General features: G+C 40.0%; 1 protein-coding gene across 1 annotated transcript in view; it reads right to left on the bottom strand.

The window, feature by feature from the left end:
* LOC115901431 (amine oxidase [flavin-containing] B-like) overlaps positions 1-13729 on the bottom strand; it is a 54212-nt gene that overhangs the window by 28379 nt on the left and 12104 nt on the right. The window contains exons 2-3 of the mRNA XM_030944094.1: positions 7700-7794; positions 6811-6948 (exon numbers count right to left, since the gene is read on the bottom strand). Of these exons, the coding sequence (XP_030799954.1) occupies positions 6811-6948; positions 7700-7794 (233 nt within the window). The remainder of the gene's footprint in view (positions 1-6810; positions 6949-7699; positions 7795-13729) is intronic.

Below are 13729 nucleotides of genomic sequence, written 5' to 3'. Positions count from 1 at the left end.
GCATTTTTCATAGCACAGTATAAACACCTTATAAATAAAGTCAGCTCTTGCTGAGCACAGATATTCCCTCAGCTAAACCATCTAAACCTTGGACTAACTGAGGCTCACTTCAGCAAGACTGTTACTCTGCATGTTAATTCACAGCCAGACAGGTTTATTGGCACGTAGTGCCCTCTGCTGATATACAGCACACACACCCCGTTTTCTCAGATTAAAATCCCAGTAATGTCATTCATACAAAGCTCAGGAACTGTAAGACCCCAAGCTGTGACAAGGAAAATCAGAAACAGAAAAGCATCACTTCAGGCTGTAACTCTGTACCTGCCTCAGATGCTGCTTCTCATCTGCTGCCTTATGGAAAAGTATAATTTTGGTTTGGTTTTTTTTTGGGGGGGGGGCTTTTTGGGGTTTTTTGGGGTGTGTGTGTGTTTGTTGTTTTTGGATGTGTATGTGTTTTTTGGTTTTTGGGGGTTTGTTGGTTTGTTGGGGTTTTTTGGTTTTTAATTCATAACATCTAACAAGATATTTTTGAGACTAAGCCTCTTGTATTATTCTCAATTAAAAAATGGCAGGTAGCTGGACCAAATTAAGAGGGATTTTACAACCTACGTAGAAATTGTAACAGAGCTGACCTTCAGTTAAGCTCCCTTTATTTTGAAACTGTTCAGGATCTCAAATGCTCAGCTGGTTACTGTACTGACAAATATTCTAAAGGTAAGATCTATAGGTTAGAAAATTTAATTGCAGCAGGAAAAAACCTTATAATTGATGGTGCAAAGCTAGAACATTAAAACATGCCAAAATTTCATCCAAATATCTTTCAATATTTAATTTGAGTTCATCATCTGTGGATGCCAACACGTCTTGGGAATTTCATTAAGAAAACTAATTCCATTTTAAGTGTTGCACAGCCAGACACAGTGACTCGAAATATGCATTCTGAAAAGGAAAGGAGCTAATTGGGAACAACTTGTTTCTGACTTTATTTCCATAATACAACAATCTTCACTCAGCTGCACTGGTCATGGAATTTGTTAAATACTTGTCATACCTGAAAAAAAGCAGAATTAGAGAAACACCACTGAAGTGACATAGAAATGAAATTGAGGATCTTGAGGATCTGCTCTGAATTTGAAGTCTATATATAATTATATATACATAACTATTTGTTCCAATCAGCTCTGAAAATAATTAACTAACTCTCCTTTCTACCAGAATGAGGGTTTTTTTTTTGTTTCAGACAATGAAAAAACACCTTCAGACAAAACATTAAGGTCTCTAATGAAGCACAGATTTACAGGGACTTTGTTTCTAAATATTCTTTTATACTGAGCTTGTATGTGGCTTTCAACATCTGAATTAAACCAGTCAACAAAATTGATACAATCAGTTGAAAACTATTTAGTATTTCTAGAATTAGTCTTAAGAAAAGTCTTCCTTCCCTTCTAAAAAACAGATAAATGGGGCATAAATATATGAAAACTAAAGAAAAGTGGAGCTTCCTTTGAAAGAAAGCCTTCAAAAGAGCATCTGCCCACAGCATAACTGAGTAGACACACTGTTCCACAACTAGAACACTGGGTTTATGCAGAATGTGACTTTGGGGTCACAAAAAATATGAAAACTTACATGAAATTTTACAGACATGTGAAACCCAGTATGCTCAACCAGTTGTTCCAGTATCAAATATACATTTCTCTAATTCTGTTTTCCTGTAGATGTGAATCAGCTTCTCAAGGGAAACAAAAATCAGTTCTACAATCAGATGCAATTGAAGCTTTTTCTCCCAGCAGCCTCAATTAAATAATCTAGGTGGGAGCACAAGTCCTTTTTCTTGTCTCCTCACCAACAGACCATGGAATTTGGGAAAGCTAAGACTCAGGAAGATTTTTTTCCCCCTCAAATTTAATTAAGAAATGCATACTTTATTCACAGTTCATTTTTCTTACTGCTTTCATCCTCGTGTTACCATTAGGTCACAGCTTCCAGCCTTCCATTCAATCTTCCTGATCAATAAACACCCTTTGCAAGACCCTGCTTTACAGCCTCCCATTAACAGAGATCACTTTGCAGATGTGCTGTCCATAATTGCTTCTTCTAAGCTGCTTTAATACAAATATCTATATTTCAATTTTAAAAGTCCTAATTAGGAAATTTCTTCTTGCAAATACGGCTAGCTGGCTGGCATGGAGAAAAGGGAAGATGCCCCTCTATTTACAGGGCAGGCCCAGTGAGACCAAACATGTCCAGCTTTTCCTACACTCCTGCCAAAAGCTGCTCTTCATTCTCTGACTGCAGGATATCCCTTCTGGGGGTCTGGAAGATGCTTTCACCAACTTGAGCCTGGCCAACCTCAGACTCACTTTTGAAGCTACAGGTGGGTGTGATAATGACACAGCATCTTGTGGCAGGAATGTCTGCATCCTCATCTCCAGTAAAGGGTTAAAATAACAGAGATCTGTGTTCCAGTAATGACACATGACACTATCAAGGCCCTGCAGCAATTTAAGTGTCTTTGAATTTACTTGGCTTCCCTTTCAAGAGAGCAGATGCCCAGCTTCTTCAACATTCAAATGTCTTCTTCCCAGTTTTCTCCGAATTCTTGTTCACAAATTGCCACCAAAAAGGAAAGAAAACAAACGACAAGAGGCTATTTCACCTCATTTAAACTGAGATCTACTGAGTCTCACAGTCTTTTCATTCTCTGACTGCAATCTAATTGACATACACAAAGAACAATGAAAGCACTTTTATCAAGTCATTCAAAAATGCATTTAAGCAGTTATGTTCTGTAGTGCAGACTATGCCAGAAGATACTGCCCTTAGACTTGCAGACAAGGCAGGTGAAAAGCTTACATAAATCATATTGCTTGGCTTCAGTGCATGTATCACAGATATCACAGAAGAAACACCACTAAATTCTGCAGCTTTAGACACAGCAGTTACTTATCCAGCTGCTAATTAAATCCCAATACAACACGACCATCATATTTCTAATTCATGAACAAGACCACTGCAAACTGCATTTTAATAAGCACAATAGTGACGAAAATGAATGACACCCAAGAGGGCTGTAAAATTTTGTTCTGCAAGTCTGTAGATCAGTAGGCAACCTGGCAAAATCAGTGCAGATTTGGGGTCCTGGTTAAAAGTACTGTGTGCATAGGATTAAACATTCACCCTCATGAGGTGCAGCAGGTAGGGTTCCCATTATCACTCTCCCCAGAGCTGTCAATTATTAATCTTTGCATGAAAATGGTGCCAAACTTCAAGTGGGCATGACATGCATTCAGACACCTCCAGCCAGGGCTGCTGGCACAGGGATGAGCATGAGGAAACTCCATCTTCTTACAGGGAACTTAACTGAGGGAATGATGGGGTGGCAAGTTGCTGTCAAGAACTTCTCCAGTGACTGGCAAGGGGATGCTTCATGTTTCTCCCAGCATCTTAACCTGAAAGACCCCCAGGATAGGTTCTGGGGCCTTTTTGGCACTAAAGAAACAACTCAATTATAACCACATGAGGAATGTTTCAGTGCAACAGGCTGTGAAAATAGCCAGCTACCTCAGCCAGCTGTTAGCACTATCCACTATCCTGCCCTGAGACAACACAGAGATTAGAAGGAACAAGTGCTTCCCCAATTTTTTATAATATGGAATTTGTAAGAAGCATCAATGGTATTAACCCATAAAAAGATCTGGCAGAAAATAGGATCAGAAGACGTTCACTTGGCACCACAGCTGGACAAAGAGTGGATCATCCTCACAGCATATCAAGGAATCATGTAAAAATAAACATTCACTGGGCAAGCCATTCATACAAATAAATGTTTCCTCACAAAGATTTAGGATAGCAGAGCAAATCAGCCCCACAGTTACCTCGGAGAATGAACCCGTGTTACAACTGAAAATATGGTAAATTTGTGTTTTAAAATGCAAAAAGTTGGCATGGCTAATGAGACTCCACAGAAGTGAAGTACAGCTTGAATTAACAAGGAAAATTTGTTAATTAAACCCCCACAATAATTGGCATGTTTTCATATTTCATTCTTTCCAGAGACTGTAATATGGTAAAAATTACTGGAACTATATGCTCTTAGCTTTGCTTTTTTAAAAGACAAAAGCTGTCATTTTGGTGAGGAAAATAAACACCACTAGTCAAAAGTAGCAAATTTGCATATCTAAGGTAGGAACCTGAATCCTCTCCTGGCCAGCTAAGAATTTATTCCCATTTTAAGAAGCATTTTCACAGATTTTACATCTGCCTACCAGTCCACTGGGAGAACTGTTAGGAGATGATGACTTCTCAGACAGTTCTGCTTTTGCTTCTCAAATCTGGATTTATGAACCTAATTTCAGTTGGGCTATTGAAAAATGAAGGGTGTTCAGGCAGCAATTTGCCTACCAAATACTACTTACAGAGCTATACTAATTTTCTCACTAAGGCTGATGAACCAGTATTTACAAAAATGAAAAGAACATACTAATCTCTTTTCAAAGACCATGAAAAAGACTGCTTAACAAGTGGAGGGAAAAGAAAAAAAATTAGGGCAAAAAACATAATTTTGAGTTTCTGTGAAAATATCACACGTCATATAAGCAAGACCAAAAATAATCTCATGATAGAACGTGGCATTAAAAAAGATTAAAGGAGAAAAGAACCATGCAACCCAATCAAGCTGGTAAAGCCTAATTAGCAGAGACCCACCCAGAGATCAACAAAATGCATTCTTTTCATTTTGTAGTACAAAGAAGCTGCATATATTACTTGTATTAAAAAGCCTCTAAAATGAATTTAATTAACTATGAAAGGCTTTATTTTGCCTTTGGGTATAAGTAAAAACAGTGGCTGATTTTACAAGATGCACTGTGATGCCTGATTTTTGTGCAGCAAAAAGAAGAATTAAAAGCTTTAGGTTTCATCGCCTCTCTGGGCTCGGATAATTTTGTGGTCCAGAATTTAATTACATTTGACCACAGTCACAAAGCTTGGGTCAGCATGTGAATTCAAATTCACACAGGGGACACAGCCCTTTGTGTACTTTGAATCTACAACTTGGGAGCACTGCCCAGATTTCAAGGAGCCCACGAGCACTGTTCATTTTCAGGGAAACCATGGACAAGCCACATGGCTCAGAAACCTGCAAGGAATGTGTTGAAGATACATGAAATGCTGAGGATTTGGCCACAAGACAGTGCATATGCTTATTATATAGTGCTCACACGCCAATTATTTACCTATGAGTAATTCAACTATGTTAATGATTCCCTACAATTGGATAAACACAGGAGAAAAATGGAAATAAAGGATTTTAAATGAATGAAATCACAAAATGCAAAGGATGTGCTGCTGACTGTGGAATTATCTCTTCTCTTTACCTCTTGCTTGGCTAGCAGGGAGTTCTGGCACACAGTTCTCTCCCTCCTCTCTTCAGGAACTCCTACAGGCAATTGAGCCTACAAACTGTTTCCCTACAACCTTTAGGGTCTTAGCATGGCTTGGGAGTGCTCAGCCAGCAGCTGGGATCTCTCTCCTTGGAGACTTTCAACACTTCACTGGGAACAACCCCAATAAACAGTGATTTCTGACAGTATTTTGGAATGCCGGGCATCCTGACTGGCCATGTCAAGTGTTCCCCCTTGTGGCATGACCTCCTATCACTGCTAGGGAGATTTGAGAGTTAAATACTGTGAACAGACAGAAAATTTGGCTCTGAGGATGATGCCAGAGGCACACAAAATAGAGCAGCGTGGAAGTATCCATTAGTTCTACCACAGAAATGGTAATTACAGTCACTACAGCAAATCACTTTGAGAACACTTTTTTTTTAATAACAATTGAGTGGAAAAAAAATAAGGGAAAACATGACAGGACATATTTTCTCTATTGCTGTTTTTAAAACTGCCAATGTCTTTAACCTTTGATCAAACATCAACTACAAATATTTTGCTAGTCATTGCCCAATGGCTTTTCCTAAGCATCCAACGAAACCCAGAGTTAACGTCCTTGGGTCTAACAAGGAAAGTTTCCCTTCTGTGCAAGTGCAGCACTGGTCTATATCAGGAAAGGAGAAAGGATGCTCTTTTGGAGAATGCCTACTGAGAATCCGTGGGCTTTTTAACAGCTTTGCCATAGCTGTTCTATTTCAGACCATGTGGAGGCTCAGATCTGCCTCCACAAGGCTGTCTGATTCCCAGAGCCTTTTGCAGTTACTATTTTGCTACCCTGCATGTTAAGTCTCCCCATCAGCACAACCAGACACAGCCTTTCACGTTTCTTTCATCAGCATAATAAATGTCACTGGTTTAGGAAACCCATCCTGAGAGACTTTCAGCCTGCTTGGAAATGCCTCCAGAACTTTTGAAAGGGATTTTCAGACACCCTGGGCAGTGCGTATCAGAGCTGGCCTGCACAGAAGAGTCACAGTTTAAAAACTGTCAATGTCTTTAACCTTTGATCAAACACCACCTACAAATATTTTGCCAGTCATTGCAGAATGGCTTCTCCTCAGCACATAATGAAACCCAGCATTAAAGCAAGGAAGTTTTTTGAGAGCTTTCATATAACCTGAACCACAGCATGAGCAAACAGGAGGCACCCACAGGGTACACAAATAAAGATGTGTGTGTGTCATAATTTATACTAGTATAGAAATTTTTTTGTGATTTCATTATCAACACACTTTTTTTTTTTAACCAACAAACTCAGACTCAAACAGGTATTCTCCACTGCAGGAAGAGTGGGAAACAAGGAGAAAGGACATCACTACAATGTTCATGTTTACAGCAGCAGCTTGAGAGCATCTCTTACCTTGACATGGTGAATCAGGTGCTCAACTTCATTCACTTTGTATGTCTCTATTCCCAGCTCTTTAGAGAGCCTCAGGAGACGATTCTGTGTTGGGCCCACGTAAGCCCCTCCAAGGTCCACGTATTTAACTTGCTTATTCTGGTTTATCACACACAACACACACAAAAGGGAAGAAAAAAAAACCAAAACCAAAAGAGATAAGCCCTTTGTAAATAGCATACAGGTTAAAAGAGCAATCCAGAGGAATGAAAGGAAGTAAAATACTCCCAGGGCATTTTGGCTAAGATTCTTCTCCCCATGGAAAACAAATTCTTTGGTAGAGTTCTGGTGTGGTGATTACTGAGTTCATAACCAGCATGTTGATTGTCATTTGGAGTTCATAACCAGAATAGTGACCCATTGTTACATTACAGCCTTAAAAAGAGGAAAGCGCCTGGCAGGCAGAAAGAGGAGAGAGTCAAAGACATCTGTGCAGCTCTTGCCCGGTCAGGCATCTCACCCATGACCAGTTTAAAACACACTGTCCTAGGAAGCAGCACAGGCAAGATTTTCTAATGGGCAGAGTGACAGGGGTGCCACAGCTCAGCTCAACACTCTTCACAGCATGGTTGGCCTCATGTGTGCTTCTTCCATAGGGATTTCTGCAGTGTCTTTCCCCAGGAAATTATTCTGAAACCTAGCTCATTGTGTTCTCCTTCCCAGGTGAATGACTCCAGAGCCCAAAGATCACAGAAATATTCTGTCCCCACCATCATGCCAGTCTTTCCCTTCTCTTATAGGTACAACACCAGGAAATTTCCCACCTGCTGATGCTCTAGAAATTTCCCCCCACATGGCACACTCTGTAAGTATGAATTTGTGGTATACAAATGGCTCTGGGGATAATTACCCTTACGGTGAAAGTTCTTCCACCAACTCTGTCATTGGCTTCCAGCAGCACCACATTCAAGCCTGACTCAGTCAGTAGCTTGGCTGCTGAGAGACCTAAAAGATAAAAAGAAAAGCAATTAAAGAATACTTCTGTGTATGCACTGCACAGCTTCTGTGACTTCATATGTAAATACTCTCATAGCTGTCCATCCAAATCCTGAATTTTTCATTCAAACACTATGCCAGAGTGGTGAGGTGGTGGAATTAAAACCCTCAAAACCCAATAATCATTAAAAGGAACTGAAGTCATCTGATTAAACAGTTTGTTGTCCAATTTTACATGTGCTGAGCAAGCTTTGCACCACATGCTCAGGAATTCTGATGCATCAGCCAGGACTTGGTACAATGGTCACCCAACCAAGCAGAGAACTTACAAACTTTACTGTTTGTAAACAGAAAGCTGTCCTCCCCAGCATTTCATTTTTTATAACCACAACAACAAAAAAAGAAGAAGTATTATTAGGATTGTCCTAAATTCAGGATGTTTTCCTGACATTTATTCTATGTCTCTGCTTTCCAGTTCTGAATATTTTGGAGCACAGTAGCAAAGTTCCCACACAGTCAGGTCAGAGGTTTCATCTCCAGAAGAACACATGGTCTGACTAAGAGATAGAATGTGCAGCTGTGTGTGGCAACCAGAATTAAAAGCATGGGTAAGTCTACCACAAAAATTGCTTTTTTCTCATCCATTTTTTAATACATTTTATTTCCATCTTGTGACTCTTGAAGCTGGGACACCCAAGCGAAGGAACAGTAAAAACAGAGGAGATAATATCTCTTTTTAGTTGTGATGTCAAAAATCCTCACAATTGCAGTGGAAAATATCAGAGTCAAGCCCTGCAGCAAGTGTGTCAAGCTGCTGTGGGAATGAAGAGAACTAGAAAGGGTGCACATGGAGGGAACCCAGCCCACAAGCTCTCAACTTCCTAAAAACATCTCTGCCTTTTACTTCAGCACACAAACTGAGATTTAAATAAACTGAGGTGCTTACTTTGGCCACATGTGAATTTCTAGTAGGACAAGAGTTATATTCTAGCAGGTTGTATCATCCTTTTGAACCAACAGGATGTGTTGAATACAGTTCAGCAAGAGGCCAGGCTGGAAGCCACACTCATACATCATAATTTATCTCTCCTTTTGGCTCCCTGCCTTGTTACCATGAGAATGCAATCAGCTCCCTCTGTGTGTCCTAGTACATGCAGTTTTTGTCATCCAAACAGATTGTTCCAAGCAGAAAGCAGCAGTGGAAGAAATGGCAAAAAGAACAGACAGAAAAAACAGATGGCCCAAGCTAACATGGCAGGAGTGAATGAAATGAAAATGAAGAAAATATAGCATTCCTGGGGAGAGGCTACAGAACATTGTGGTCACCAACTCATGGACTGGGGGCAGAAGAACCCAGTCCTGTTCCTAGCCCTGTAGTGAAACTGCTGCAGTGTGCTGCAGTTAAGCTCTTTCTTTCTCCATCTGAAAAAATAATAAAAAATAAAGGAAAAAAAGTTACAATAGTGTAGACCTATCTGAAGAATTTGACATTTTCTGAAGAACAGCTGCAGATGTTTCCATTAAAACATCATACCCTCCTGCCTTTCCCCCCCCCACCTAGTTTCACGGGCTTATTTATCTTGGGTTTTCATGTAAGTGTTTTGTGAGAAAACCAGTAATGAAACTGATAAAGGTCTTTCCATACTTCCTACTGAGGAAATTATATTGCAAAAACATCTGGCTGGATCAGTGGCCTTGACTACACTCAAAAATATTTGAAGAGACCAAGGAAGAACATAATACATAAACAGCCATGGTATGTAAACATGGACAACCCCTTCAAAAAACTTGCAAAGAGAGATTGGCTCCTGGAGAAAAAATAAGCAACAAATCTCCTAAATAAATCTGGCTTATCTGTCAAAGAAAAAAAGAAGTTACTTCTCAAAAAAGACAAATATTTCATCAGTTGGGAGAGGATCAATAGTAGTTATTAATAATTTACAGAATGAATGCATAAACTGAAGGCCGCTGTCACTGAAGGTCTCTGCTGGCTTTTCATGCTAACAGGTATTGAGTAATCAATTAATAGTGTTCAGTTACCCACACTGATTAAGGGATATGAGATTTGACTTTCTTTATTAAAATCTAATGAATAAACATTGCAGTGCAGCTGGGAACAAAGGCACTTCATTCCCAGGAGCTGAACCAACAGAGAAGTTTGTAAAAGGATAACTCTCTGGATTCCACTGAACTGCAGGTGATTGGCAGCCCAGGTACCACCTCCTTGTTTCCTCCTGCACCTTTCATCCACCTGATTGCACCTACCCAGTATTTACTCCCCATTTTGGGCCATGTGGCACCTTTCCCCCACCCCCTGGCACATTCACCCATGGACCTGTTGAAGATGGACAGGAGTTTCCTCTTTCCTGAAGCAAAAACAAAATCCAGAACAGTGTTGAGGGAAGGACCAGGCTCATTAATCCCTCACTGCCCTGTCCATGCCCATCCTCCAGCAGATCCGATCTCTGCAGGGGCAGGGATGTGTCCTTGGGGCTTGGAAGATGCAGTCTGCAGGGTTCCCAAACTAAGCACCACCTGATCAGTTCAAGGGCTGGTGACCTCCCCCTGCCTCTCAGCCACTTCACAGCTCTGTTCTGGGCCCAAGTTTGCTGCAGAAATCATCACAAACACACAACAGGAATAAGATGGAGGAAGCAAAGGCAGAGGCCCAGGAGGGTCAGAGGGCACAGCAAAGGAGCAGAGTTGGTCTTTCAGCACACACAGAACAGGAAAACTCAAGGCTGCTGGTGGCAGATACCACATCACAGTGCAAGTGTCAGGTGGGAACGTTGCTGGTTTTGGTATCTCACACATTGGGAATCACAGAACTGCCACATCACTCCATACCTGTTCCTGGAGCTGGACCCAAGGCCCCAGGTGGGCTCTTGGACTGTCACTAAAATAACAGTGAGGGGAGTGGATGTTTGGGAGGGAGAGCTCTGAGCCAAAGTGGTGCAAAGGCAGGGAAGGCACCAGGAACAGCATATTAAAATGGAAATGAACACTAGAATGTGAATATTGGGGCATGAGGTTGAGGTTTGCTGCAGAAAACCCCACAAACCACAGCCTGTTTTCTGGGCAAGAGGCAGAGTGGTCTCTCTGTGCCTCGACTGCTGCAAACAGAGCACACACAATACTTGTGAAGCAAAGTCTGGAAAAATCAGTCACACATGATATAAGGTCTCCTCTTGAGAAGTTTAACCTTTCACATGTTTCACATTCCAGCTCTGCCTCTGGCTTACCTGCCACCTTAACACACCACTAACAAAAGGCAGATATTTGAGATTGCCCCCATTCCTCACAAGCAAGGCACTGAAATGCAAAAACCATCCAAAACTGTGACTGATGCTATTATTGCTCCTATGTTCAGTGTTCTGTCACCCAGAGGCAGATTTCCCTGCTCCCCAGGAGCATTTCAGTAGAACCACATCTGAATTGCAATATAAGGGCTCAGCCACTTTTGCCACCACTTCACAGAGGACAGAAATTGGGTGCAGTTTCCAGCACAGGTCAGCTTTCTCCCAGGGGCCACAGAGAGCCATATATAAATATAGAGAGAGAGATACAGCAGAAATCAAACAGTTAAGCAGCCTCACCTGCAGTTCTGCTCAAAGAACCAACAGGCAGGTAATTAATGCAAACAACAAAGAAGCAAAGATGATTATTTGTAGCCCCAGACTGAAAATACCACCGTGTTTAGAGGATGCTTATCCGGGCAAGCCTCCATCTGTCACCATGGCAACCTGGTACCCAAGGCAGCCACCCAGAGATGCTGCTGGGAGATTGCCTCCCCCAGAATCTTAGAACACAAGTTCAAGTCACGAAAATCATTTCTTCCCCCACCGTGCAGCACTCTGCATTCACACAGAGTGGACTCAAATGTAATCATCACAGTAATTATTTCATCTTCAGTTCCATCTTCTTTCTTTCTTGTTTGATGTCTCTGTACCTACTAAACACCTTAAATTGCACCATTTCACTAAATAACTTCATTACAACCTCACTTCCTAACATCAACAGGTTTTTTATCCTGAGAAAATGACTAATTCAGATTTTTAATTCTTTTTTAAAACAGAAAATCTTAAATACTTATGCTAGGGCAAAATCCAAACTGCTATTGCATAGAATCATAGAATCATTAAGCTTAGAAATATTTCCAAGATCACAGAGTCCAACCTTTATTATATATATTGATCTATATATACATATATATATGTGTGTGTTTATTTGGATTACGTATACTTCTATTATATATAATATAAATATTATATTTATTATATTTATATTTAAGTTTACAAATGTGAGAAGAATCTAATTTTTCATCTGACCCCCATGTGCCCTACAATGTAGCCCAATGATCAAATATATTTGAATATCTAAAGAGTATTTTAAAGCATATTTTCTAAAAACCCTGAAATTTAATAGCACCATTCTATTCTGCCTGGAATCAGCAATTTTACTGAAACAACCTTTAATCTTAGCATTTCAAAAAAAAAAAAAAAACACTAGAAAAGACATGACTGGAAGTTGCATCTGAAAAGCTGTAAATTTCTGAAGGCATTCCTGTTGTACTTTCTCTGTATTATTTACTATTTTATCATGTTCCCCCGTAATTATTATCTCCTTTCTAGGAAAAAAAATTGCTTCTCTCATATAATTATAAAAATCATCTACAAATTCTAAATTTTAATTCATGAAGGGAGCAAAAAGTTCTAAGCCAAAGGCATTCAATTAATAGCTTCTAAAATGGCTGGCACAAAAAAAAAAATTGTTCACCTTATAACAATAAAAATTCCTCCCTTTGACTAAAATTGTACATTGAGCAGGAAGAAATGCTGCCATTGTGCTTGTGCTGTATTAACTTGCAGCTCTTAATGCAGAACTTCCTCCAATTTATGGAATTTGCCAACATTTTTCTCCCTGTATTTATTTTGACACAAAAGATATGTTTGCAAAGGATTTTTTTTCCTGGCTGTCAACCTGTTCAGCCACATCTAAATGACTGAGCCTGCAGAGATGTCAGGCAGCAGAGGCTGCTTTGCACAGGACCAGAGGGCAGAGCAGCCTTGGTGCAGCCCAGAGCAGTGAACAAACATTGCACCAGGCTCAGCATCAGGATGTGCCCAAAAATGCACCTTGGAAATGAGATAACAGCCTGCAGAACAAGCACAGCCCTCTGCCCTGGGGTTAATGGAGAAACTGGGGGATGCAGAAATGTTTCACAAGACTGACGGGAAAAAAAAAAAAAAAGGAAACATAACACAATTGATTATATACAGACAAGTAAGACTTCAGTTCAGGGTCTAAGGTAGGCAAACTCAAGTATTTTTAACAGAATTATTCAATTACTCATAGATGTCCATGGATATTTAACACATTGAAGCTGTTATTTTAGTAATCTTCACATTCTTCTTCTTGATCTTGAATATAAGTCCCATTTTGACCAGAGAGGCCACTTCTTTTCTTAATTTAAGTGATGAGTCTCAAAGAAAAAAAAAAAAACTAAAAAAAAAAACCAAAACCAAATAAACAAATAAAAAAATCTGCACCTGAAGTATCTAAAATGCTAAGAAAAAAATAGAAAATCTGTCAAAACCTACAAAAAGTTATAGAAGCTGCTATTGCTGTAGGATCACACGGAAAATACAACTTTCCTCACTATTAAATGTCTTTTTACAGTATCCCTGACCTACCACTTTTGATGCTCAGGAATACTTACAAAATACATACAGCAAATAAATTAATTTGGCCAAAACTGCTGCACTGTACCCAAAGAAACAAAATCCATCTGTTAATGCTGCAGATGGACATTTGGGGAGAACACCATCATTAGTGGTCAACACACAGATCAGTTAGCAGAAGAATCCATTTTGCTGCTGCTCAGACCTAATTACTCAAAAATTCAAACAAAACCCCTCCTTATTTATACTCAAGGCTCTCTGAC

Source organism: Camarhynchus parvulus, chromosome 1, assembly GCF_901933205.1.
Source record: "Camarhynchus parvulus chromosome 1, STF_HiC, whole genome shotgun sequence".
Taxonomy (NCBI): domain Eukaryota; kingdom Metazoa; phylum Chordata; class Aves; order Passeriformes; family Thraupidae; genus Camarhynchus; species Camarhynchus parvulus.
The sequence above is the reverse complement of the archived record's forward strand: the minus strand, read 5'-3'. Positions and strand labels throughout refer to the sequence as shown.